Source organism: Giraffa tippelskirchi, chromosome 2, assembly GCF_054371585.1.
Source record: "Giraffa tippelskirchi isolate mGirTip1 chromosome 2, T2T-mGirTip1v1.2.pri, whole genome shotgun sequence".
In the NCBI taxonomy this organism is placed as follows: domain Eukaryota; kingdom Metazoa; phylum Chordata; class Mammalia; order Artiodactyla; family Giraffidae; genus Giraffa; species Giraffa tippelskirchi.
Window position 1 is genome coordinate 66,926,420 of NC_137276.1, and position 27,730 is coordinate 66,954,149.

The following is a 27,730-nucleotide window of genomic DNA, read 5'->3' on the forward strand; positions in this document are numbered from 1 at the left end:
TCCCTGGGTTGGGAAGATCCCTTGGAGAAGGGAACGGCTACCCACTCCAATATTATGGCCTGGAGAATGCCATGGATGGATGGAAGTCGTAAAGAAGTCCATGGGGTCACAAAGAGTCAGACTCGACTGAGCGACTTTCACTTCACCATGATAAAAAAGTATTAACAAGAAATATTCACTGATATTTTCTTCTCCTTTTCTGGCTGCTATTTTCCACACTTGGCTCATGGGTGAACTGAGAATGAAGAGAGAAGGAAGTGGGAAACTTGGTTCCCTATCACGGCCCCTCCCTCCCCTGAGGCTGTGAAATGCCACCACTCTGGGTGCTAAGACTTCCAAGGTCGGGGCCTCGGGGTTGCTGTCTACAGCAGCGAGCACTTTACTGCTTGGGTTCTGGTGGGCAGTGAGTTTCACCTGCAGGTTACAGACCCAGGCTTGGGGGAAAGTGAGGAGCAGGCCCTGGCCCAGTGCCGCTATCGTAACCATCCTAAAATGTAGGAGGCTTCTGCACAAGCGCTTTTGCTGAGCACTTTTCCACTTTCTCCCACAGTTCACTGTGCACGATGGTGATGGTAGAGATGAAATGTTCCATGTGAGAAAGACAGGAGGAAGACAGAAGCAGCTCGCTGGGACACTGTGGGTGGTGAGCCCTGCATCCCCAGCTGCCTTTCAGAGGAGAAGAGGGTGAGGTCAGACCAGTGGCGCCTGGCTCTTTTGGACTCGATGCTCCTTCAATTCAAATATCTGTGATGCACCTTTCCTATCCTGAAATGTACCTAACTTACACACAGGATGATTTCAAACAAATCAATATAACTCCCTAACATACAGAATGAATAAAAGGGAATGATTTACAGTAAAATTATGGAACTTCAACATGCAACTGCTCAGGGTATACTACTCCAGAGAAGAAGAAAACCCTCACAAACGGCCAAAATGTCCCCTAGATTGCCTACCACCCCCATCACAGCCCCCTGGCCAGGTCCACCTGTGACTTGAAGGCCCTGCCCGCTCACCTCTCAATCTGAGAGAGATACTTGGTCTGAAAGAGGCCCCGGGTCTTCAGCGGCTCAGAGATCTGCCCCCGGAAGAGGAAGCCCCTCTTGGCGAAGTCGATCAAGATGTTGCGGACAATCTCACCCAGGTACATACCGCTGATCATCTTCTCATACCTGAAACGAGAGAAGAGGGGCTGGGCGTCTCTTGGAGGCCTCTGGTCTCGCAGTAACCATGGGCACCTTCCTATGCCTCATGGCCAACACCACCCCGCATACCCAGCCCTGTGCTCCCTGGCAGAGGCAGAGAGCAAGACTGGGAAGGACTGAGGAATCCCCAACCCCCCTAGGATCAGACGCGATACCTACCAACAGTGCTGCTTCATCGCTGGATCATCCTCTTCCTCACTTGACTCCCTGCCTCTCCCTGGTGAAATCCCACTCCAGCTCTTAGCTCTCAGCTCAACCATCACTGCTCCAAGGGGTCTGTCCTCCCCACGGTTCACCTGCCTGTCTGAGCTCCCAGGTACCCTCCCTTCTTCCCAACATACATGGGTCCTCTGCCTCTCGGCATCCCTGCAGTGAAAGCCTTGAGGGGACAGAGCGTGAGTACCTTGCTCAGTTTTGTATCCCAGGGCCTAGCACAACACAGTGCCGCTCTCAGTCAAGCGTTCAGTACCTAACTGTAGAATTAGCAAACAGCTTAAAGGGAGAAGACAACACGGGGGATGTTTCCACTAGACTTTTGGAAGGTTTTGCCACAACCTAGGGTGCTGGTCAAGCACCCACAGAGTGACAAAGCCACACAGGCTGGAGGACCCAGGCAGCCACCACACCCCTGGGGGCCACTTGTTCTTGGGGCTTTTAATTCTTGCCCTCTCCATGCTCAAGGGCCTAAAGAAATGACAAGGGATTTAACTGCTTCCATGCACACACCCCATCTCAGGGTCTCTAAGCTGGGAAGACTCCCCTGGAATCTGTATACTCCAGAAGATCTGGGGTGCTCCACAGAAAAAAAAACAAAAACAAGAAATAGCACAACTATCATCAGTTCTCACCTAGTCTTTCTCATTCCATCAAGGAGATATCTCCTTGGTGTGGAACAGTTTGGTGCTGATATGGCTCTAACCCCTTCCAACCCCTACAGATCTGCCTTTCAACTAAGAGAGTCTTCCTATAGAGCATTTTGTGGGCACAGTAGGTAGGACTGAAATAACGCTCTTCTTCACTATATCCATTTTATGGTAATACTGGTTTTTCCTCCCTCATTAAACTCAAGAATACAAGCTGATTTAAAGAAAAACATGAAGCATAGGTGGTATTTGGAAAAGACATCTTGAGGTTAGCTGGAGAATCACTTATGTTTGAGAGGTACTACTCCAGCTCTTCGTTCTGCTCCTGGGGACGGGACTTAGACCACCCCATCTTGGCTGTGGCAGAGGATGGCCTGATCCCTGGGAGCCTGAGACAAGAGATAATTTGTCTCTTTGCTGGGAAGGGGGAACACTGCCATCTTGGGGAGTGTCCCTGAAACCCAAGCTGCAAAGCTCCAAATAGCCACTAGGTGTTGCAAGAGGTCTGCTGGGGGAAAGCTAAATGGAGGCAGGCCTCAGCCTCACCCCTGACCTGGAGCCCCCCACTCCCATCCCCACCCCCACTGGCAACATCCTAACTTCCCTTGCTCATTAACTGCAAGTCAAGTGTGTTCTGCTTCCACTAAACAAGGCAACAGCCTGCTGACCAAGAGGTTTCTGTTAGTCTATGGGGAGGAAACATAGAGCAATAGCAAGACCAGAATGTTCCAGAATAAACATGGTCACTGAGGAGTGGTATGACCACTGCCACCCTGTACCCAGAGGAGGCACCTGGACAGAACATCAACCTGGGCCATCTTGTACCACGTGCTGCTGCCACCCCTAAGTTCTCTGTTTCCTTGGGCCAAAAGAAAAGGTCAGGAGTTAACCTGAGGGACCACAGTCTCCAGGCTCTGTGCAAAGTCCCCTCCCACTAGAAACTTCTTCCACTGTGACAGGCAGGGGACTTCCCTGGCAGTCCAGTGGTTAGGACTCCACGCTTCCACTGCAGGGGGCCCAGGCTCAATCCCTAGTCAGAGAGCTAAGATCCCACGCGCTACATGACTCGGCCAAAAAATAAACACAGGCAGAAACACAGCCCCGTGCCCTGCCCCCCACCCCTACCCCCTGCCACCGCCCTGTCGCCTCTACCAGGTGGAATTACCTTTGCTTCCCAGAGTTTAGAGAAAACTCATCCACCAGTTTGTCATAGATTGTTCTGATATCATCCAGACACCCGTTATCCCCAAAGGCACCCCACTCCATGTTGATACACATTCGTCCCTGGTTTCCTTCTAGCGTCTCGACGTTTTTCATTTCCTCCATGTAGCAGGCATTGCTGCCAGTCCCTGAAATACATAAAGTGGGAAATGAATGGCTATGTCACCATGCTTAGTGGGGAGGGGGATTGCAACTAGGCCTGGGGCTCCACCGGGGCACGCTTCTGAGATGAACATTCACTTTCCCAATGTCTTCCAGGAAAATCTCAAAATATAATGGGAAAGTTAGAGTGAAAACTGCCCAGAGCATTTGATTAACTCACTTTATACCAAGGCACCAATACTAAGAGCCTCATATGTTCACCTGTCCAAGCAGGGCTATGCTTACTTTAATACAAGATAGTGTTAGAGCAAAGGGATGTATCTTCAGTGGTGGAAGTTTATGCAGCATTCAGATTGAAAGGGTATTTCTCCATTTCTCTTCCCCCCCATCCCAACACCCTGGCCACAGATACAAACACACACACACAATATATATAAAATTGGGCTTCCCAGGGTGAAAAGAGCCTGCCTGCCAAAGCAAGAGATCAGTCAGGAAGATCCCTTGGAGGAGGGCATGGCAATCCACTCCAGTATTCTTGCCCGGAGAATCCCTTGGGCAGAGAAGCCTGGCAGGCTACAGTCAATGGGGTCACAAAGAGTAGGACACAACTGAAGCGACTTAGCACGCATGCATATATAAAATACTATTCATACACGGGAGGGTTGTCTACTCTGCAGCCACATATATCCATATATTTTTTCTTATCAAACTTGGTCATGGACTCTGCCTGAATAAACTCTCCTGTGTGTTCTACAATGAGGCCTGTGGTTAGTTTACCGAAGGACAGCGTCCTGAGCATGTCCAGGGTGCATTTCTAAAGCAGTGGTTCCTCACCATTTTGGTATCACAGATCTCTTTGAAATTCTGATGATTCTCCTGAGAAAGGAACTTCCCTGGTCCAGGGGCTAAGATTCTGTGCTCCCAATGCAGGGGGCCGGGGTTTGATCCCTGGCCTGGGAACTGGTAGCACTAGTGGTAAAGAACCCTCCTGTCAATGCAGGAGACGTAAAAGATACGGATTTGATCTCTGGGTCAGGAAGATCTCCTGGAAAAGGAAATGGCAACCCATTCCAGTATTCTTGCTGGAGAATCCCATGGACAGAGGAGCCTGGCAAAGAGTCGGACACAACTGAATCAACTTAGCACAGACACACTCCTGAGAAAAGGGCCATTTCCCCAGGTGCACCCACACACTGTATACACAGAATCTGACAAATGGCTTCCAGGGGGTCAGGAGCCTCTGATTTTCATCCCTGATCTCCCAGGCAGGGCTACTCAGACTGTGGCCCCTTAAGGACTAGGGTTGGAACCCAAACTGTTTGCTGTTCTCATCCAGGAGGATTTAGGTACAGATGCTGGGAGGAAGTGTTCTATAACTTTCATGACGGTTTTAATTGCCAGATATCAAATTTGTGGTTGTTGGCTTTGTCTCAGTGAATGGATGGGAAATTTAAAAACCAACCAACCAACAACCAAGGAGTCCCTCACATAGATATTTTTCTATATACCTGAATCCCCTGAGGAGTTGTTAGGATGGATTTCCTGATTCAGGAGGCGAAGGGTGAGTCCCAAGACCCTGCATTTCTAATACACTCTCAGATGATGCTGATGTTGCTGGTCCATGGACTACATGTAAGAGTAACAAGGCCCTAGAGCACCATGGACCCACCCTGGGTGGGATGCAGAGGTAGGTGGATTTTCAACATCATTAAGGGACACAAAGACATCCCTACCAACTAGACAAGTGGGCTCAGGTTGTTTTATGCCCTTTAAAGAAACTTAAGTATAATTTGCAGATGCTTCTGACTGTACAACTATAAGCAGATAGGGTAGGGGGTCCCCAGAGAAAGACAAATAGGCATGACTTTCTTGACATTAGTGAAGCCATTTTGGCCTAATGCATTTTGTGACCTAAGTTTGGCCACAATTCTTGCTCTTCAACAGATCTCAGTAATAATGATCTTAAGGGACAAAAGGACAAACTATTATCAGGCAAGAGAAGTAACAATAGCAAAATTAATAAATCAGTTGTAAAGATTCCTAGTTCTGTTTCATGTTAAAGATTAGCCTGAAGCACTTTCCTGAGCTGTTTTGCAGACTTTAAACCCCCCTCAGGCACTCAACTGCCAGATCATCATGTGTGGATATGAGAGTTGGATCATAAAGAAAGCTTAGTGCTGAAGAATTGATGCTTTTGAACTGTGGTGTTGGAGAAGACTTTTGAGAGTCCCTGAGACTGCAAGGAGATCAAACCAGTCAATCCTAAAGGAAATCAGTCCTGAGTATTCATTGTAGGGACTGATGCTGAAGCTGAAGCTCCAGTACTTTGGCCACCTGATGCAAAGAATTGACTCATTAGAAAAGATCCTGATGCTGGGAAAGATTGGAGGCAAGAGGAGAAGGGGACAACAGAGAATGAGATGGTTAGATGGCATCCCCGACTCGATAGACCTGAGTTTGAGCAATCTTCAAGAGAGATAGTGAAGGACAGGGAAGCCCGGTGTGCTGCAGTCCAAGGGGTCGCAAAGAGTCGGACACGACTGAGCAACTGAACTGACTGAAGGGATGATGATGTTGACCTTTCTGACCCTCGTGACTTAAATCAAATGAAGCCTGGACTCTGTCAACCTTTGCCCCAACTCTATACTGAATTCTTCTCCGCCCAAGCCCAAGGTATTTCATGAATATGCAAGTACCCTTAGCTTAAAACTTCCCCAATTTTTCTGTTGTAGGAGACACTGCTTTGGGGAAGATCCCCAATGTTCTTCTGATCTTTGGTTTGGTTGTGTCTTTTGGCTCGATTGCCCACCAAGAAACCAACCCAGTTTTCGATTAACATCACTGGATTACTTTTGCTTTCTCAGTTCCCTTTCACCCAGAGTGTAAAATTGAGAGAAAAGGCCCTGAAATGGAAGGGGCGCAAAAAAAGCCAAAATATGCAAACCATACTTCTTGTTGGGGGAGTTCTGCGCAGAGATCAATTGATGACAAGAGTGACTTTGAAGGCAGCAGGAGAACCCCTCCTACACCTCCCCCACACCCCTGCCCCTAGATCTGTGGGCCTGACTCAAGCCAGAAGCAGAGAAAGTGCTGAGTCACTCTAGCTTTACATTTCACACCTAAGGCCATTCATAAGCAGAAAGGGGAAGGGACCAGGAGCAGAAAGCAAGCTTTGCAAAAGAAAGAAAGAAACAAAGTGGTCCAAAGTCAGGCCTCAACCAACCTTCTCCTGGAGAAGGCTCCTCAGTCTTTTAAATCTCCACTGAAGCCAAAAGTGGATTAATAAAAGAAAAGGTCTTCCTGGCACCAGGAAGGCAGCCTGCTGCGGCCTTCTCTCAATCGCCCAGGTCTACGCAGCAGAGTGCCAACCCTCTCTGCCCAGGGAGAGTCTGCAGGTGTTGACTATGAAACCAGGCCTTTTCTCAGCATTCCTGAGACTAGGAGCAGTATCAGTCAGACAAATGGTTTTCTTACAACCTAAATCAAGATGCTTCTGGAATCTGTGCTCTCAAGGCCCAGACCCCTACTTGGATTACAAAGGAACAACCTAAAAAGCCAAAAGATAATCCTTCTGCCTATAACCAAGCAGGACTCTATGGGGCATTCCTTGGACAGACCCTTCTCCCACACTGTCTGCTTTAGCTCCTCTCTGAAGTGCCTAGATAATATGTCTGAAGGACATTTCCTGAGTTGTTTTACAGATGCTAAAACCCCCACCAAATGGAAGATACTAGCTACTTGCTGACCTTGGGCACACAGCCCGCAGGCCTGCTGGAGCCGAAGGATTGATAATGTTAACCCCTGTGACACCACCCTGCTGACTCACCATCAACCAGTCAGAGAATCGTGCACGAGCTGATCACATATTCTGGGACTCCCTCCCTTATCTGGCCTTCTTTGGGACCCCATGAACTGTAGCCCACCAGGCTCCTCTGTCCATGGGATTCTCCAGGCAAGAATCCTGGAGTGGGTCGCCATGCCCTCCTCCAGAGGATCTTCCCAACACAGGGATCAAACCCCAGTCTCCTGAAATGCAGGCGGGTTCTTTACCATGTGAGCCACCAGGGAAGCCCTTTAAAACGGCTTTGCTGAAACGAACTGGGGAGTTCAGACTTTTTGAGCACTGGACTGTCCTGGATTCCTTGTATGGCGCCTTACAATAAACACTGTACTTTTATCCTATACTAATAAACTACCTCTTTTTCTATCAAAAAAAAAGTGGTTTTTCCTTCACCATTTCCCAGTGTCAGTAGATTGGCTTTACTGGGAGAGCCGATCCAGGTTTTGGCTCAGTAACGTGCCTCCCTCTTCAGCAGCTGGCGGGCCACTGCTGCTAAAGGCCAAATGGCATCCAGGCTGCCCTCTGGCCCTTCTCTACAGTCAGGAAAAGAGCAGGCTCTGCTTCCTTCCCAGCCACAGACCTGGCCCTGCAACACCTGCCCAAGTCCCTCCATATAAGCCAGAGCTCTGAGTTGCCCTGCTGACCAGGTCAGCTCCAGGCACTCCCACCCTATCCACTGGGGCCATGAGAGCCACCAGGAGCCTCACTCCCGGAGAGTTCAGTTTCTGACAATCTGCTCATGGTCCGCGCACAGCCTCATGGGGTGGGTGTTAGGAGGGGAAACCTCCAGAGAGCCCTGCAGCCTCGTTCCACAATGCAACTCTGGAGGTGTAACGGGACAGTGCTGACAGATGTACGTGGTCTCCCACCAAGCGCCAAGGTGTTGACTCAGGGCCCCACAAAACAGGAAAACCCAGCCTTCCCTGCCGCGGAAAAAGACCTTCCAGGACACCCACCTACGATGAGTCCAACCTCGCAGGTGGGCTCCTCATAAGCACAGGTCATCATGGTGCCCACTGTGTCGTTGACCACAGCCACCACATCCAGGTCAAATTCCTTTGGAAAGAAAAAGACAAGTTTAGCTTTAGGGGAAGGACACGCACTGCCCGGCTTGAGATCTGCAGGTTCATTCTGCTGCCTGCCAGTCAGAAAGCCACTGGTGCTCATCTGAAACTGTTTCCTTGCCAGCCTGTGAAAGGTAACGAGATGCTCCTTCACTAAACATCTGCTATTAAAGGTGCATCTGAAGCTTGAACTCTGAAGAAAGGATGCATTTTACCCATTTCATAGATGGCACTGAGTACTAGAGAAGCAGCTCAGAGGGCATTGTGGAATGGAGAAAAGCCAAGGGATAATGGCCACACAGGTCTTTGTCTTGGCAGGTAAAAATGATAGCTTTCAGAGGGCGTGATGGAAATACCAAATCCATGTCTCAGAATCTGTCCAGACAAGCATGTACACAAAGGCACATGCAAGCGTATTTTCTGCGTGACTCACATGAGCCAGGAGAAACAAACAACTGGAATCTAGATCAAAGGGGGCTATGGAAGGCCCTATTCAGGCAAACCCTGGAATCCTGTGCATTCAAGGAAGTGAATGAGGTTGGCCTCTATGCAGTAACATGAAAGACTCCTGGTTTCATATTAAATGGAAAAAAAAAAAACAGCAGTAATATAGTATATATGGTATGACTCCCATTTTTAAAATGTGTGTATTTTGTATTCACATGGAAGGTACATTGGAATAACACTAAGATTTTGTGAAATGGGCAAAATAAGTCATCAGATTTCTTTTCAATGAAACATTAGCTGTTGTCTAGCATATTCTTCTAGGAACAACCAACTCCTCTTCATGTCCATTCATTTCAGCCTTCCTAACAGCCTGTGTATTTATCTGCTCTTCTGAACCGGAGAGACTTGGATTTTTTTTAACTTCTTACTGATTCCCTCATTAACTAATGAGCTAATTTTTCATTTTATATTTTGTCAATGTCCTCCAGCCAAAGACCACACCCACAGAAATGCACTCACAGTGGATAAAGTTGGGCTTCCTAGCTGGTTGGCTGCAACAAGGGCAAACACATCCCAGGGGGCAACTTAGAATGTGTTAGAAAGCACGAGTATAGGGTCTGAGCCTGTGCTAGTGGTTTTAGGGAGGGTGCCAAGAAGTGGGGTTTGGCTCTGGACTGGGTGCTGTCAGAAGGCAGGGCCATCTCCAAGTGTGTGCCAAGTTCTGCTGTGATGACAGAGTGCTTCTTTCTCACCTGATTCCATCATTGTCGCAAGCGGGCTGTGATGGTGGCTGTGCACTCTGACAGTGCCAGGCTGTGCCCTGCAGTCAGGAGCTGCTTTTCCCTTTTTCAAGCTAGAGGAGAGCCATGATTTTACATTCCTTAAACTATCCCTTAATAACACAAAACTGCTCTGATCTTTCATTGCCATCAGTTGGGGGGAACGTTAGTACCCTTGTCACATACTTCTGTATTGACTGAATTCTACACAACAAACAAGTACAACCTTTTTTTTTTTGGTCGTACATAGTGGCTGGTGGGATCTTAGTTCCGCAACCAGGTATCAAACCTGTGCCCCCTGTAGTGGAACTGTGGAGTCCTAACCACTGGGTCACCAGAGAATTCCCAAGCAAGTACAATTTTTATAATCTGAAGAAACGAGCAGTTCAGTGGTTAAGACGGGCAGTTCAGTGGTTAAGACTCCGAGCTTCCAGTGCAAGGGCCGAGGGTTTGATCTCTGCTTGGGGAAATAAGATCCGTCATGCTATGTGGTGCAGCCAAAAAATCAAAACACAACCTGAAAAAAGTAGTAAAGATTTTTTAAAACATCCTTTTAATAGTTACCTCTCTCCTTTTTATCGCCTCCCTCAGTAAGGTTGCTACATCGTGCCCCACGCAGTCGGTGGCCTTAAAACCTTTGGTCCAGGTGATTAAGATACCCTGCAACAAGAAGGGCACCGCAGAGTCTTGTGTCATTAATCCTTCCAGGCAGAACACAAAATGCCACTCCCTCCTTCCAGAGTAAACACCTGCTAAGACAGTACAGTGAGATGGTGCTAGAACATCTGAGGCACAAACGAATAGAATATGAAGGGTCCTCCCAGGCCTGCCCCCCTCACAGTTCTCACAGCGGTCTGGTTTATAAGCCCCACTTCTCAAATGGAGAAACTGAGGCAGAGAAAGTTAATGGTGCTGCCTGTGGTATAACCAATTAGTTCCCCTGAAGAACAGTTTGCCAAAAACAGAAGTGGAGAAATGCAAACTTTTAGTAACTCTGTTACTACCTAAAGTCAACTTTAGGCTTGACTGGACTGTAGTTTATATACTTGCTAGCTGTGTACTCACTATGATGACGGTACAAGTGAACTGCTTTTAAAAACCACGAGGCCTTTAAAAAAATCACCCTTAAAAACTGCCAAAAACAAGTTTACATGGATCCACCTGTTGAGATCTCAAAGCCTTTAAGAGGTAAAAAGCCCCGAGTCAGCACTGTGACTGGATTAACTGGCTTCCAGAGGCAGGTGGCCCTATCCAGTTTCTCAGCTGCCAATCATACACTGCAAACCCTGGCCTAAGACCTATGTGATGTGATGCCAGCACCAGGGCTTCCTATCTGGCCATACCCCTACCTGGGAAAACACAGGCACCCGCAAAAACAGGACGGGTCCTGCCTGCACGACTCTGCACAGTCAGCTCCTTTCACATGGACTATCCCCCTGCCCCACAGGACCCCGAAGCGTGGCGCTGGAGCTGCTGGTCTAAGGGCTGGGATGCTCCACTAGACTGGGGCCTCCCTGAGGGCAGGAAGTGCCTGCCCAGTTCTCAGTCCTCAGCAGGTGCTCAAGCCCTGCCCTTGAACTCTGTGTCATTCCATTTACTGAATAAACATTTATTAAGCATCTTTTCTGCCAGCACACTGGACTAGGACCTGTGGGGAACACAGATCCTTGGCTCGAGGATCAAATGACACTGAAGAAAAAGACACAGAAGAGCACTAAACACTGGGTAAAAAGTGCTACAACCAGGCAACATCAGAAGAAACAGGGAACACTGAGGAGGGTGAGATTCTTTTTGCCTGGAGGCCCAGAAGGCTTCCCAGAAGAGGTGAATGCTTTAAATGATAAAAGAAGAGTAGAGAACATTCTGAAGATGTTTTGGAGGGTGTGGCGTGAGCTGGGTCAACCCTCTGTGACAGCTAAATTGTCCAGAATCGAGGGGTGACACACCGTCTGGAGGAGGCTTCAAGAGCTGACCCACACTGGCCAAGAGTCGGTCAGCACTGCCCGATGTCTGAGGCCTGGAAAAAAAGAGACTCACCGCATCTAAGCTCGTCTGCTTGCAGGGAAACGAAAATGTGAAGCCCAGAGGCATTTTAGGGCCCTTGATGCCCATGTAGTCCAGGAAGTCAGAGATGCAGGAAACGATGTGGTCAAACAGCTTTAGAAGAAAAGAAGGGATTACTCATGCACCTCTGGTTTCACACCCTCAGTGCACACACACACACACACACACACACACACACAATGACATAGGCAGAGCAAGTTGCCCTCCCTCGGATCTTCAGAGGGGCCTGAGCATCCTCAGCCCAGCGTGGCTGAATGTACCTGACACTTTGGGAATGCACGGACCCATCTGCACTGTAGCATGTATCACATGGAGGCTCTGGGGCCCAGCAATGCCCCTGGCCAGGTGTGTGATGCACACACGCCTTGGTGAGGGAAAAGCAACACTGTCTTACCTCCTCCCCAGTGCCCTGCATGATTTCAATGGGAATGGCATAGATCTTATTGTGCATTTCCACCGATCTCTTTTTCCCACTACGGATTTTCACCAGCAGGACGCGGAAATTCGTTCCTCCAAGATCCAGGGCCAAGAAGTCACCGTTCTCTGTTGTAGTCAAGAACATCAAGAAGGTCAAGAAGAGTGAATTTCACCTCCTGGCAGCCAGTAACTCCACGATTTCAAACTTTCAAGGGAGGAAACCCCATATTAAACACAGGGGAGAAACTATTAAGTCTTTTCTCAGCATACAGCCCAGGCTCAGAAAGGTGGGCACGAATTCATGACCACCACAGTCTCCAAGTCACACTAGAAGACAAAAGGCCCCATGGATGAACCAACAGGACCAGCAAGGTCACAGTACAGGTTGGATGCTGAGCTCCAATGTGCCTGGATGTAAAACTCCCCAGGCCTCTGCGGGCCTTTCACACTCTCCACCTAGGAAGGAGGCACTGAGTGTTTACCCTTCTCCTGCCTTACTGTGTTTAGCAAAGGACCTACTGGCAATCTCAGTGCTTCAGAATCCGCCTAGCTCTGTTTTTTAAACCATACTTTCTAATTTGGAGTCAGGGCTGTGGTTTCAAAGACAGCACCTGCCTGGGAGTCTGGACCAGGGGAGGTCAGCTGCCTCGAGTCTCACATGCAGCAAGTCGGTGGTAAAAATGGAAGAGAGGGACTTCACTGGTGGTCCAGTGGTTAAGATTTCACTTTCTAATGCAGGGGATGTGAGTTTGATCCCTGCTTGGGGAGCTAAGATTCCACATCCCTCATGGTCAAAAACACAAAACATAAAACAGAAGCAACATTGTAACAAATTAAATAAAGACTTTAAAAATGGTCCACATCAAAAAAAAAAATAAAAATCTTTGAGAGGTTTGCGTGAGTTTCTAACCCTTGCTAAAATCATGCCACCCATCCCAGTATCAATGTGTCCCCCTGGAGAAGCCAACCTCCCGGCAGCCCCACAGTGACTCGGCTGCTGGTATGAGAAGCAGGAAGCACGTATGAGCCCCCAGCTCAGGTCCTCACCAGTCCCATCAGGAGTGCTCCGGACGAAGGAGGGCAACATCTTGACCACAGCCTTGTCATGCGTCTGCTTGCCCAGCCCCAGTTCCATCTCAGCCCGCATCCTCTTTTTCACCTCCAGCAGCATTTCCTTGGTGAGACTGAAGTGGGCCAGGGTCTCCTCTATCTGCCGGTGCTGCTCAGCCAGGCGGTAGGCCACGGCAGTCACCATGGCGGCCCCCTTGCCACTGCCGCTCTCGGAGAGGAGGAAACGCACATCGCAGTCGGGTACCAAGCGCCGCAAAGTCTTGTGGAAACGCCGAGAATACCTGGGGGGGCGGGGCGCGCAATAGACAGACTGAGCCAGACTGTAGGGACCTCTAGGATCCCCTTCTTTTTCCACACTTTAATTCCATCTTCTACACTCACTTTCCTCGTTACTCAAGTCATACCACACATCCACTGTAGACAAGTTAGCACACACAGACAGGTAAAAAAGGAAAACTGAAATCACTCATAGTCACACACAAAAAGAGAGGGCTCTCATTATTATATGAATATCAAGGGCCTTCTCTGGTGGTCTAATGGTTAGGACTCCAGTGCAGGGGGCACAGGTTTGATCCCTGATCAGGGAACTAGGATCCCACATACCATGCAGCAAAAAAAAAAAAAGAGTACAGAAAATTCAGGGTCCAAAAATCTGTGGTCCACCATGACAAGGAGATAATACAGTACAATGGTTAAGAAAGAGCCCAGTGTTTAAAAAGTCAGACCAGGAGGGACTTCCTTGGAGGTCCAGTGGTTAAGACTTTGCCTTCCAATGCAAGGGGTACAGGTTAGATCCCTTGTCAGGGAGCTAAGTTCCACGTGCCTCAGGGCTAAAACACCAAAACATAAAACAGAAGCAGTGTTGGAACAACTTCAATAAAGACTTTAAAAATGGTTCACATAAAAAATCTTTAAAAAAAAGCCCCACTTCCACACCAGGGGACCTGGGCCTGTTCCTTAATCCTGGAGTCAATGCATATGACAGCATCTGGCTGACAATGATGAGGAAGGAACTCAACTGAGTTCATCAAATGCTTCAATGAATAACTGGCGCTGAGCAGGGGCTCAGTAAAGAATTGCTCCTGTTTTTCATTTTCACTTGGCCCTTTCCCTCAGTCCCCAAGAGCTGAGATATTTTTTAGTGGTTAGAAGAGGACTTTAGGACAGGACTCAGTAAGACACAGAATTTTCTCCAGGTTTGTGGTCTGTTGTAAGTATGGAAGGCTGCTTGCCAAAGGAAACTGGGAATCTAGAACCTCAAAATGATAAGAGTGGTCAATTCAAGGGGATGGGATCAAAAATGACCCCTCTGGCATTTTTTGAACTATTTGAAGTTTCTATACCAAAAATATGTTACTTTGTATTTTAATCTGTATTTAATCAGTTATTTTTTTTTAAATGATGTTGTAGATAAAGCGGTCAAGAGATGGCTGGTGGTGATGGCTGTATAACAGTATGAATGAACTTAAATTTACTGACCTGTACACTCAAAAAATGATTGAGATGGTAAATTTTATATTATGTATATTTTACCACAACTAGAAAATTATTTTAATGTGATGTAAATGCCTAAGCTTTCTTGTCCAAAAATTAGCGAAGAAATTTTTTTAAAAAATAGCTAATTGTATTATCAAGAATTTTACAAATACTCTAAGAATACAAGGAAATAAAATTGTGAAACTGACAGATAACAACAGCTAATTAGCTCAAACCCTATCCCCTCAGTAACACCGAATTATCTCAGTTTAAGTCAATCTTCATTTAACTGTCTCGAGACCTGGTATGAAGGCACAGTATCTGCAAGGCCACTTCACAGGCACATTTAATATACAATGGGAGAAATATCTGAGGTCATGTATTAAAAAAAAAAAATACCATCTTACAGGCAGCCATTTTTAAAACTCAATACAGGGACTTCCCTGGCAGTCCAGGGGTTAAGATTTCAGCTTCCAATGCAGGGGTGTGGGTTCAATCCCTGAATGGGGGGCTAAGATCCTACATGCTTTGTGGCCAAAAAAATAGAAGCAACATTGTAATAAATTCAGTGAAGACTTTTAAAATGACCCACATCAAAAAAAACTTTAAAAAATTAATTAAAATAAATAAATAAAACTCAGTACATAAAGACTTAGAATTCACCTTTAGCCTTTAAAAAAAAACACAAACCATGTTCTTAGTGGCCACAGAAGGCTTCTGACACCAAGGAGTCCAACAGACAAGAAGGCAGCATCTAAGTGAGGACTTCTGCTGCTGCTGCTAAGTCGCTTCAGTCGTGTCCAACTCTTTGCGACCCCATAGACGGCAGCCCACCAGGCTCCCCCGTCCCTGGGATTCTCTAGGCAAGAACACTGGAGTGGGTTGCCAGTTCCTTCTCCAATGCACGAAAGCAAAAAGTGAAAGTGAAGTCGCTCAGTTGTGTCCGACTCTTCGTGACCTCATGGACTGCAGCTTACCAGGCTCCTCCATCCATGGGATTTTCCAGGCAAGAGTACTGGAGTGGGTCGCCAGTGCCTTCTCCAAGTGAGGACTACTGACAACCTAATCTCTCACTGGCTTGCAGACGCAAAGCGTCGACAAGCTGCTCATTTTTAAAAAGTACTATCTGAGTGTTTGGGGAGCTTCAGAAACTCACAGGAGCTTCTAACACAGGGATGTGGGCAGCACATGTATGACCCAAACTACAGTGAGGATGATGGTCCCTGATTAAATGCAGACAAGTAAGAGAATTGAAGATACAGACACATTCCACCCAGTGTTCCTGGCAGCTAGAGAAGTCTCTAACAATGAAATGAGGAGAGATGACAGAGCAGTGCAGAAGCAACATCAGTGGGAACCAGCTGAGAGCCAGATATTTCTCCAAGTGGGCAACTCTGACCCTTCTGTCCAACACTAGATATTGTCTTGTCTGCCAAAAACTTTCACTGCGTGCAAAAGTCTGACCTGTGGAGACAGTCCTTAGCCAGGGCAGGTACTGAGTGCCAATTAGAGCGAAGGGGACTCACTGTGGGTGCGTCTTGTAAAGGGACCCGTCGACACCAACCGTGGTCCGCAGCCTGGGCGTGCCCTTGTTATCGCGAAGGCGGCTCAAGATGGCGCCCAGGGCCGCCGCCACCAGGTTGGCAGAGCGAAATGAGACGATGGTGCACACGTGCTGAACCGAAACACAGTCGTCATCAGATGGCTCCACTCCCAGGCGGGTCAGGATTTCTTTGGCATTGTGGAGGCCTTCCTTATTCCTGTGAAGTCAGAGGCCAATACTCATTAGTCAAGGACTACAGCAGGCAGTACACTGCTGTGAGCACTGCGGCTTGAAGGTCCTGGGGAGGTGAACCGATCAGTCATCATGTGTGTATGGCAAGGGAAAAATGCCTGAGAAGGGGTCTCCTCCATAAGAAGTCAGAAAGCAGCAGGAGGAAAAACTGTTATGGCTAAGTTATGTCAGGCACATGGAGAAGAGAGGCCAGACCACATGAGCTATGTCTGAACAGGTGGGAAAATAGCTGCTTCCATCCCAGGGCTCAGTGCTTAAGAGACGTGAGAGAATCTCCTGGTCTTTGGGTCTGTAGTATGCCCCTGGATTCTTACACATTCTTCCATGATTTTTTCAGTCAGAGTTTAATTTCCTGCATTTTTGTTATTGAGTCACTAAGTCATGTCCAACTCTTTTTGGTACCCCATGGACTGTGGCCTGCCGGGCTTCTCTGCCCATGGGATTTCCCAGGCAAGAATACTGGAGTGGGTTGCCATTTCCTTCTCCAGGGGATCTTCCTCACCCAGGGATTGAACCCACATCTCCTGCTTGGCAGGTGGATTCTTTACCACTGAGCCACCTGGGAAGTCCATAATTTGCTGCATATATGCTTTGTATAGCTTTTGTTGGATTTAAAATATATCCTGGAGGATATAGCTTTATTACTACTGTAGATGTTGTCTTAAAAAAAAATACATATACACACGTATTTTAAATGTACCATATTAAAATGTTAACAATGGGAAACACTGGGTAAGAGATATATACTATCTTTGTAGTTTTTCTGTAATTCTAATTCTAAGGTACATATTTTAATTATTGTCAATATATAGAAATATAATTAACTTTTGTATCTTATCTCCAGACATCATTCCTAAACTCTTCTGTTATTCTAATCACTTGTCTAGATATTTTGGTATTCCATACAAATACATCTGCAATTAATGACAGTTTTACTTCCTCTTTTTTTGATTCTTATGCCTTTAAGTTCTTTTCCTTTTTTCTTTCCTAAAAAAATATTGGCTAAGGCTCTAGGACAATGCTGAATAGGAACAGGTGATACTAACACAGGGCACTTAACTCAGTGCTCTATGACAACCCAGAGGGGTGGGATGGGGTGGGAGAGAGGTTCAAGAGGGAGGGGACATACGTATATTTATGGCTGATTCATGTTGTTGTATAGCAGAAACCAATACAACATTGTAAAGCAACTATCCTCCAATTAAAAAAAAAAAGAAACAGGTGATACTATCTGGGTCCTGATTTTAAAGAGAATGCTTCCAATATATCTTCACTGGTAAGATGTTCTTAATAGATTTTTTTTTTTTTTTTTGAGATAGGCTTTATTACAACATAGATGCCTTTTTGAGCTAGTTCAAGTGGGTTTTGTTTCTTGGTAACCGAACAGCCAACACCATAAACAGCCCCAGAGGAAGGCAGGCGTTTCCTGACTTTGTCAATGATTCTGAGATAAGCCACATGTCTCTTGCTCCCTCCCCTCCCAACAGCTGAAAGCTCAGTACTGTGGCTCCCTATGGACTGTAGCGCTGCAGATCCTGAAGGAGTGGTTCTAGGACAAAGGCCAGGACTCAAAAAGAGTAGGTTCAGATAAACCCCTTTCCATTTACATCAACATCTTCTCCCCACAGCCAGAGCTATGATGCCACTGGCTCTGAATTTCCAGGACCACAGCACAGGCAGTGGGATGAGCGCCTCATGCAGAGATGAAAGGGCATTTCTAGCATCAAGCTAACCCTATCTTTAAGCAGGTGGCCTCACGTGGCTACGTGGAGTCTCCTGAACCAGCCACAGGACAGGTGCCCTTCAGACGTTGAGCCGCCTGGCTACATCAAGCTGCCTGGCATCAAGTCCACCCAAGGCCTGCAAATAACAGGGTTTCTTACGTTGAGCTCAAAAGATAGAAGCCAGGTTGCTGGCTAGACTCTGTCCTTCTATGTCTATCTGTCCTATCTCATTTATTAACCAATGCTTCTCAAACTTGTGCCAGGGAACATGTGTGGCTGTGAACAAGTGAAAAAATGAGGAGGTGAGGGGTGGGAGACAGAGAGGGCAGTGGGGTAGGCAGAGTGGGGAGGGTGCTTCAAGCACAAAAGGATTTTGGGAAATGACCAGTTAACCAAAGTGAACTAGGCTTTCTTTTATGTGCTAATGAATACTCATCCTTCTCTAAATATGTCCCAGCCCTAGTGGCCACAAAACCCTTTCTTCAAGGAACACCTATTGATCTTGAGGTCAGTAGGGTTCCCTGGAACACTGTCTGGAGAAGACCCTGATATCCCAAGGCTGAATTAACCCAGGCCTGAGCTCAATCAGTTCCTGTTCACCTCCAGGATCAGGTGTATGTGGGGTTGGGGGAGAGTGAAGGAGAAGGGGATGCTTTGGTAATCACACCATTCAAGAAGCATTTGCCCCTGACTAGATGACTTTTTAATGTGCTGCCACCAGGTGCCCGCAGGGAGAACAGCCCAGGGTGGGTCAGCTAAGTGAGAGGGGAGACCAGCCCAGAAAGCCCTGACACTCCTCAGGAGAAGCCCAGCAAACCAGGACTTAAGCAGGTAACGAGAGACCCGTCGTTCTTCTCTGCCCCATGCCCCCCGGAAAGCCTTGAGGGGAGGCACCTACTTTTCGATGGCCGACACATCACTGGTGTTAAACTTCCCTCTGGTGAGCAGCTCTGGGGTGATCTGCCCTTCAAATAAGAGGCCCTCCTTGGCCATCTTGACCAGGATCAGTCGGACCAGCTCGCCCATGTACATGCCACTCACCATCTTCTCAAACCTGCAAGGAGAAAAGCACCAGGCACTTATCCGTCCCTCCTACGTACTCACCACTGTGGCAACTCATGAGTGGAGGGAGAGACGTGAAAGGAGAGGAAGGCACAGCCTCAATTCTCACAAGCGCACAGTCTCACTGGCAGGCAAGACCACGCATTTGTGTGAGTAAACAATGAACAGACAACGGGGGAACAGGGGTTATCCAGACCCCATCCCCATCCCCAGGGTAGGAAACAGGAGGAGAGCACCAAGGGGCAGGGGCAGTCAGGGAAGGCTGCCTGGAGGTGGAGGGAACATCAGGATTTAGGTGGAGGGTAATGAGGAGGGACTCAGACAGGAATGAGTAGGATATGATCATCTTGTGCAAAACTTTATGCCTTACTTCTTATTTTTATTATTTTTGGGCCATGCCACATGGCTTACAGGATCTTAGCTTGCATGGATCTTAGCTCTTCAATCAGGGATTGAACCTATGCCCTAGCAGTGTAAGCACTGAGTCCTAACCACTGGACTGCCAAGGAATTCCAATTGCTGTACTTTTTAAAGGGCTTTCATCTTCATCCCTCTATCAGGAAGCTCTCCAATTCCTGTGGCAAGGTTGTCAGGAAGTATTCTCTCCATTTCCCAGCTCAGAAAGTGTAGACGTCTTTTCTGAGGGAAGATGACAGGGCTGAAATGCAGCCGTTCCCCATGGGACCTCTGTCGCTGGTCACCTTTCTGGCACCCATGTTCTCCTTCTCCAGCCAAGAGAGACCAAGAAAAACGGTCTCCAAGAAAGTGCTTTGTGCAACTCACTCCTTTCCCACTGACCTGCCCTTACACTCCAGGAGAGGGCTCCCCGAATAGCTTAAAACCAACCAGCTCCTCCTACCACTCTGGCCACATGCAGCCACAGGCCAATCACAGTGGATGGCTCTCCTGCCTCCCCTGGGAGGTGTGGTGGGCGGTGTGAGTGCTGTGACTGCAGCAGCCATTTTGAGCCCAACACTGCAGGGGAGAGGCAGCCAGGAACTAGGGCTCAAAGCCATATCTGAGCCAGAGCCAGGTCCTGAGTCCTGGCTGACGAGGGGCCAGGAGGAAGCCCAGAGCAAGACAGATCAGAGGCAGGTCCACATCCAGGCAGCTGGCCTCTCCTCTGAGGGAGCCCAGCTGGCACACCCAGGGCTGGCTGTGACACAGCAAAACAATCTGTTCCATTCAGAGCCGGGCGCGAGAGCCAGGGATGCTGCTGGGACCTGAGCACATGGCCCTCCCTTACCCCCAAATCAAGGAGTGGAGAAACACTAGCTCTCATTGTTCAGACAGGACCAGACAGGACTGCCCTGGCCACGGTTGTGTTGAGGATCCCTGGCAGGAGAGCACCCTGCTGAGTCCTAGCTGCCCCACCCAGCTCCTGCCCCAAGCACCTTTGGGAAAAGCTTTAGTGCCACCCAAACTGGAATCTCAGAGCAGACAGGAGCCAGACTGCCTGAATTGAATTCCAGCCCTGCCACTTTATTATGCTACTTACCTCTTTGGGCCTCAGTTTCTTTACCTGCATAATGGGGATCACACAGGGCCCACCTATAAGTTTGTTGTACGAAAGATAGAGGTGGATATAGGTAAAATGCTCCAGTGCCTGACTAATACTGAGCCATGGCCCTTGCTATGTCTCCTACCTAATTAAGCACTTTATGTGTATTAACTTACTTCATCCTTATTATAAACCCTATGAGATAGACATTATCATTATCCCAATTTCACAGATGAGAAAACTGAGGCATAGAGAGGTTATATAACTTGCCCGCAGTCATAGGGCTGATGAGTGGCAATCCATTATTTTCAATACAGTTAAATCCAGCCTTGGATTCCATGCTCTAAGCACTGTGCTGTTCTGTCTCTCCCGTGTCATTAAAAGTCACCTGTATTACTGTCAGGCTGGCAGCCACCAGCCCCAGCCCAACCCAGCCTCTGCTCGTCTACCTCCAGCTCACTCCTCTAGGCAGCCCGCCCCCACTATTGGGCAAGTATGACAAGAAGGTTCTTCCCCCTTGAGGTGGACTACAGCCAGCCTTGTGCACCTCCCTACCATTGCTGCTGCTGCTGCTTTTTTAATTTATTTTTGGCTGCACCAGGTCTTCATTTCTGTGCCCAGGCTTTCTTTAGTTGCGGGGAACAGGGGCTACTCTCTAGTTGCAGAGCATGGGCTCTAGTGCTATCGGGGTTCAGCAGTTGTGGGGCACAGGCTTCATTGCCCCACAGAATGTGGGATCTTTCCAGACCAGGGATCAAACCACACCCCCTGCATTGGCAGGTGGATTCCTAAACCACTGGACACCAGGGAAGTCCTACCCATTGCTTCTTGCTCTGCCTTCTGGAGACACTCAGAATGATCTGCTCCCCTTTCTACACGATGGTCTCTTAGACACATAGACACTGCCATCCCCTTTTTCAGATAAAGGAAGCCTGAGGCCAAGAATCTGTCCTTTCCTAGGACAGTCCCTACCTCTGTCCTTTCCAGAGTCCCCGCTGGAGCAGCAGAACAAGGAAACAGCACTTCTCACAAGCCTCCAGCGAAAGCCAGCAAGTCGTGGTCTGCTGCTCAGCAGTCAGATACCTACGACCACAGGCCAGTGGGTGGCACCATGGTGTCGCACCCTTGCTGCATGCTGGTGGGCACAGGCAGGGCTGTGGCCCACAGGGCCTGGGGGAGGCCGGGAAAGGTGGGCAGGGGATTGGATGCTGACAAGGAGTGCCCTTGGCAGCCAGGGTCTGCTCCGACAGGCAGCCCAGGGACAGAGGAGGAGGGTGAGGTCAGTGGGCACCTAAAGAGGATTAGAACTGCTGAGAGAGTCTATGGAGAAGGCAGAGCAACAGTAAGGAAGGTGTTTGGGGATGACTTGAAAAGAGGTGCAATTACTCCGCCACCGTCCAGGCCAAAGACTTCTCCAGGCCAGACCTCCCTGCTGTCACAATCACTGCTGCTGCTGCTGCTGCTTTGTGGGGCGGTATCTCCTTCACTTTGAAAGATGTGAGAGGAAATCACAGGGGAACGGGATTCAAAATTCCTAACAAAGCAGAAAATAAAAGAAAAGAGAAGAGCAAAAGGCCTAAGAAGACCAGAAGAGGAGAAGGAAAATTAAAAATGAAAGAAGGTGGGGCTACATCTACTGTAGGAGACAGGTGTGGAACCAGGAGAGAGGGCAACAGGGAGGAAGGAAGGCCATGTCCAATCCCTTTTAGGGGGAGAAACCTTCTAACCTGGGCGCTAGGAGAGGGGTCCTGAAGCAGCTGTCAGCAACAAAGGCAGGAGCCACAGAGCCGCTGCGCTGATACCCTTCCTGTCAGCTGTATATGTTCAGTACTCAGTAAATATAAACTTCAATCAAAACAAGTGAGTGGATGCACAGTGGTCTACAGCCCACTCGGGCACAGAGCCTTTAGGTAGAGCTAACACACCTCTGTTTTCAGCCCTGGTTAAGAACTGGATTCACTTGCAGGCTCTTAAAGACAGGCCTCAGCCCCGGCCAAGTAGAATTGGGAGGGAAGGTGGGTAGGGTGGGAAAATACCTAGGCAATAATATGTTTTTTAAAGGTCTCTAAATAATTCTTCTTTATTTTTTCCGGTCATGCCACGCAGCTTGTGGGATCTTAGTTCCCTGACAAGGGATTGAGCCTAGACCCTTGGCAGTGAAAGCGCAGAGTCTTAACCACTGGACCACCAGGGAATTCCCCTTTAAAAAAAAAATGTTTTAATGTAATTCTAATGAAAAACATTCCTCTAGGGGACTTCCTGGGGAATTCTTCTGGGGAATTAAGATCCCACATGCTGTGCAGCGCAGCCAAAAAAAAGAAAAACATTCCTCTAGACCATGATAATTTTTGCTCATAAATGATGAAATGCCTCTTAAGACGTTCTGGAAGTTCACTATGAAAAACATGTACTTTCCAGTGGGACAGAAAACCACAAACTTAAGCCAAATTAAACCTCAAATTAAGCCAGCTTTGCCCTGCCCCAGTGTCCTAGCACCTTAATTTCCCTATCAGTCAAATGGAGCAAACACCTTTCCCTGGTACAAGGAAAACAAAACGGCTTTGAAGAACTTGACATTGCACAGAAGACACAGGGAAGACCCCAAAAATCAGGCAGATGCCTAGGAGACCAGCTACATTAACTTTGGCAAAAAACCCTCTGACCAATAGCCTATTTCTAGCAATATAAGATACAACTCAAGATCTGTCATCTTTTCAGAACTGTTCTTACTAAGACCTGACCTATGGTTCAGTCAGCAGGGAAGATGGAGATGGACCTTACCCCACCTGTCTCACTCTTTTATCCACGCACTTATTTCCCACCCATTTCCCAGCCATACTTCTTATCCACTACTCATCCTCCAACCCCCATCCATCCATCCATCCATCCACTTATCCTTGCGTGTCCATCTTCTATCCATCCACTATTCCAAATATGTTTATTGAAAGTCAACTGCGAGGCCAGTTCACATTTCAGCCCAAGGATACAGTTCAACTCTTTAGAAAAATTCAGAACTACATCAAAATGGATGACAGAAAATCCAGGTTTCCACCCAAGCCACGCAGAATCCCTACATTGAGGCTAAGGAAATAGCCAAGGCTCTGGGCCTTATCTGCTCAGTTATCACAGGTAACTGCCCAACCTGCTCTGCTGAGAGGGGTAACTTCAGATTCAGTGATTGACAGTAACTATAGGTACATCATTTCTTATCTGAAACCCCTGGGGTCACATATGCTTGGGAATGTGGACATTTGAGGATTTTAGAGATGTAATATGGTACACATGCCACAGAGTACAGAATAGCCCCAGAGGTGCCTGAGGCAGGACTATAATCAAGCACAGATCTCCAGTGACATGTATAAACACTCAAGTAAATAGCTTCAAGGCAGCTGGGGTCAGGGTTTAGAATTGGGGGTTAGGTCAATGGATTGAGGGGAAAAAACCTTTGGTTATCAGAGCTAGGGCTCTTTATTACCCAGCTGGTGTTTCGGCATGCAGAGCAGATGTTCAATGCTGGATCTAAGAACTCAGTATTCTCCCAGCGAGAGACTTCATTTATTCACCACCACTACTCCCAGTAGGAGGGAGGTTGGCCATTTATGCAGTTCCATTAACTCAGGTGGAAAGGCCAATCAGCCAGCCTGGGGGATTGAGATCTTTTGGGTGACAGATTTCAAAATGACAAACTCCCTGACAGTGTCTCCCTGGCAAAGGATAAGGGCAATTGAGCCCACAGGGTCAATGAACATCTCCTAGCAGGCTGACAGCACCCAACTCCAGAATAAGGCTGCTGGGAGGTCAGTCAAAGAGGGTAGCATGCTAGCATCACAGAGAAATATGAATATGCACTTCAGGAAACAAGGAGCTCACAGGAAGCAATGCCCACGTCAGCCTAAATAACATCACTCATACTTCTGTGGCCAGAGCTCTCCAAGGCCAAGACCAACTTGCCAGAGAAGTCTGATGCGATGTTCTTTATCAGCTGTGACCCATCTGGCTTATACATGACATGGAAGAAGGTCTCCCTACAGTCTGCATGACTCACATGACTACCAACCACTCCCCCGCATGACAGGTATTTGCGTATGTGACTTCCCTCCCCAACTGAACCTTAAGTTCTGGAAGGGAAGGTGCTACTCTGTATGCCTGGAGCCTAGCACTGAGTTGGCACATCTCAGGTGCTCAAGCAGTGTGTGCAGAGTGAATGGACACTGGCTCACTCTCCCTCCTCGCCAGACACCCCACATGCTGAGTGGCCTCTCCCACCCTCAGCAGCAAACCCTACTGAGGACAGCATATGGAAATATTTTTAAACCTTAGCTTTGGGCTAATGATTCTGTGCTTTTAATTTTTAAAACGTTTACAAGGACACAATCGCAGTGTAATTAAACAGAAATTTGGGAGTGAACTGGGGGGGGTATATTGGGAGATTGTTATTGATGCATACACATTATTACTATACATAAAACAGATTACTAATAAGAACCTACTGTATATAGCACAGGGAACTCTACTCAATACACTGAATGACCTATATGGGAATAGAATCTGAAAAAGAGTGGATAAATGTATCAATATAAGCGATTTGCTTTGTTTTATAGCAGAAACTAACACAACATTGTAAATCAACTATACTTCAATAAAAATTAATAAAGAGAAAATAATTTAAAATATGCTCTCAGAATAGCATTGAAACATGTATATTATCATATGTGAAACAGAATGCCAGTCCAGGTTCGATGCATGGGACAAATGCTCAGGGCTGGTGCAATGGGATGACCCAGAGGGATGGGATGAGGAGGGAGGTGGGAGGGGGGTTCAGAATGGGGAACACATGTAAACCCATGGCTGATTCATGTCAATGTATGGCAAAAACCACTACAATATTGTAAAGTAATTAGCCTCCAACTAAAATAAATAAATTAATAATAATAATAAAAATATGCTCTCAATGCTGCAGATGCCACAGCTGCGTGTGTCTCCAAAAAAGCGAAATAACATACACTTGATGGGTGATCCTTTTGTGATCACCTGGCTTCCTGTGCCTCTTATCTTCCACCCCAAATCTCCCCTTAAGTGTCCCATAGGTCCTCTATATGACTAGTTAGAAAGGGTGGGACTCACAGCTGTTTCCCGGGGTTGAGCGACCCCCGGTCTATCTCCCGGTCAAACTCAGTGCGGATGTCCTCCAGGGCCCCGTCGTCCCCAAAGGCGCCCCACTCGGTGTTGATGCACATCCTCCCCTCGTCGCCCTCCACCAGGTCGATGTGCCTCAGTTCCTCCATGTAGCAGGCGTTGGTGCCAGTACCTTGGAGAGAGAGATGAGATCAGAAGCTATGACCATGCCACACCACAGGAGAGACGGCAGCAGCTGCTGGAAAAACTGGCTTCAGGAAGGAACAAGGACGGGGTGGGTGTTACCAATGATGAGGCCAACTTCACACTGCTGGTCGTCGTAGCCACAGGTCATCATGGTCCCCACTGTGTCGTTCACCACAGCCACAATGTTGGCGTCATAGTCCTGGAGGGAGAGAAGAGGGGGTCACTGCCCACTCACACGTGCAGCAGACATCACCAGCCTTTAAGATAGCCTCGCTGGAGGGCTCCCATTTCATAGCCTCCACTGCTGCTTTCATCACTGCGGGCACTCAAATTCACCGGATTCAAACCCAGTCATCACGTTATGGAGACGAAAAGGTGCCCTTCGTTATTTGGCTTACGATTCTTTTCAGTGTGGAGTTCACTCACAGAGCCACAGCCCTGTGTAAACCATCCCAATGCATCCGTGTGCCTTCTGCATTTGCTGCAACCCCGGCAAGCTGCACTCGATCACACCAGCTCCCTGCACAGCTGCCCTCCTGTCAAAAGGAGGCCAACCCCTGCCCAAGAGCTTGGCTCTTTGGTAGCACCTCGGACGGCTCTGCTTTGAACCAGCCCCAACCTTCCAGACTGTGAGCCCTCACTGCTCACCTGCCTGGGTCTTCAAGGACCCGCACCCACCACACCACCACCACCACCACTGTATGACGCCTCAGGCCATGCACTACTGTCCCCCGAAAGAGCCTTAGTCACACACCCTTCTCCCCACACTCCCCCACCTCTGGGTGGTCAAGGCAAGCGGCTAGTGAGAAGTTACCCCACGCTTTTTGATGGCTTTGTCAAGCAGCTTCACCACATCAGTTCCCTCCACGCCGCTGGCTTTAAATCTCTTTGTCCAGGTGATCAGGATGGCCTGCACAGGAGAACATATGGGGTTACAAGAGGGCTGGGAGGCCTCCACAACCTCCAGGTCCCTGGGGAGTCTGCTCAAGGACAGTGACTAAGCTGAGGCCCAGGGTGGGACACATCACATCGGGTAACAGACCCAGACTCTTATCTCCTGTTTATCCATCTACACAGTGGATTTCTCTGGGGGCTGCCACAGGAAAAAAACCCTGCAGCTCACACTCAAACACAGTCAGTGGCTGGCCAGTGCGGTGGTGTTACACATTATGCAGGTCTAACTGGTGTCAACTGCACAGCCAGACTTCATTTAGCAAGAGAAATGCTGTTATTACCTGATCACCTTTCTGTATTTTCAAACCAGACGTTGGTTTCCATGGCCCCAAGTAACTTTCGTCAGAGCCAAATTTCAAAGAGAAACAAAATGCTAAGATAATTCTTGGCTACTGTGCTTCTAAGAGCCAAGTCCTGAGCTTAAAGGATAACACTAACTGTGATTCATGCCTCTTCTGCAAGTTTGGAATATAACTCTCATTTGTAAGTGATGACTCTATGTATACAGTATAATCCATTTCCGTGTGTATATTACTAGAGAAACACTAAGGACAGATATCCAGTGGTTATTCACTTGAGACTATAGAAGCATAGGAATTGTACGTTTTGCTTTACACCTTTATATTATTTCAATAGTTTTATATATTGCTTCTGTATCTTTTTCTTTAAATCAAGGGTCCAAGAAAAGAATGTTGTTCTATGTGACTATTCTCCAAGTGCAGGAAGTCATTATAAATGCGGCTTGGTTGGGAAGAGCTGCTATTCAGCCCCGTCATCTCCAGGGTGACACAGGGATGGGGAAATGTCCACATTGGGCTGCCC

General features: G+C 47.9%; 1 protein-coding gene across 41 annotated transcripts in view; it reads right to left on the reverse strand.

Moving 5' to 3' along the window:
* HK1 (hexokinase 1) overlaps positions 1–27,730 on the reverse strand; it is a 121,986-nt gene that overhangs the window by 4,894 nt on the left and 89,362 nt on the right. For 31 of the 41 annotated variants that reach the window (XR_014076388.1, XR_014076380.1, XR_014076378.1 and 28 more), the window contains 12 exons: positions 26,769–26,864; positions 26,054–26,153; positions 25,757–25,940; positions 18,968–19,123; positions 16,077–16,310; positions 13,051–13,355; positions 11,981–12,129; positions 11,560–11,679; positions 10,087–10,182; positions 8,189–8,288; positions 3,234–3,417; positions 1,017–1,172 (listed from right to left, as the gene is read on the reverse strand). Coding sequence is in view for 27 of the 41 variants with exons in the window: in XM_081568159.1 (XP_081424285.1) it covers positions 1,017–1,172; positions 3,234–3,417; positions 8,189–8,288; positions 10,087–10,182; positions 11,560–11,679; positions 11,981–12,129; positions 13,051–13,355; positions 16,077–16,310; positions 18,968–19,123; positions 25,757–25,940; positions 26,054–26,153; positions 26,769–26,864 (1,880 nt within the window). In the remaining 14 variants the exon portion in view is untranslated. Of the gene's footprint in view, positions 1–1,016; positions 1,173–3,233; positions 3,418–8,188; positions 8,289–10,086; positions 10,183–11,559; positions 11,680–11,980; positions 12,130–13,050; positions 13,356–16,076; positions 16,311–18,967; positions 19,124–25,756; positions 25,941–26,053; positions 26,178–26,730; positions 26,865–27,730 lie in introns of all 41 variants that reach the window. The other 10 variants (XM_081568161.1, XM_081568162.1, XM_081568164.1 and 7 more) reach the window with 7 other exon arrangements.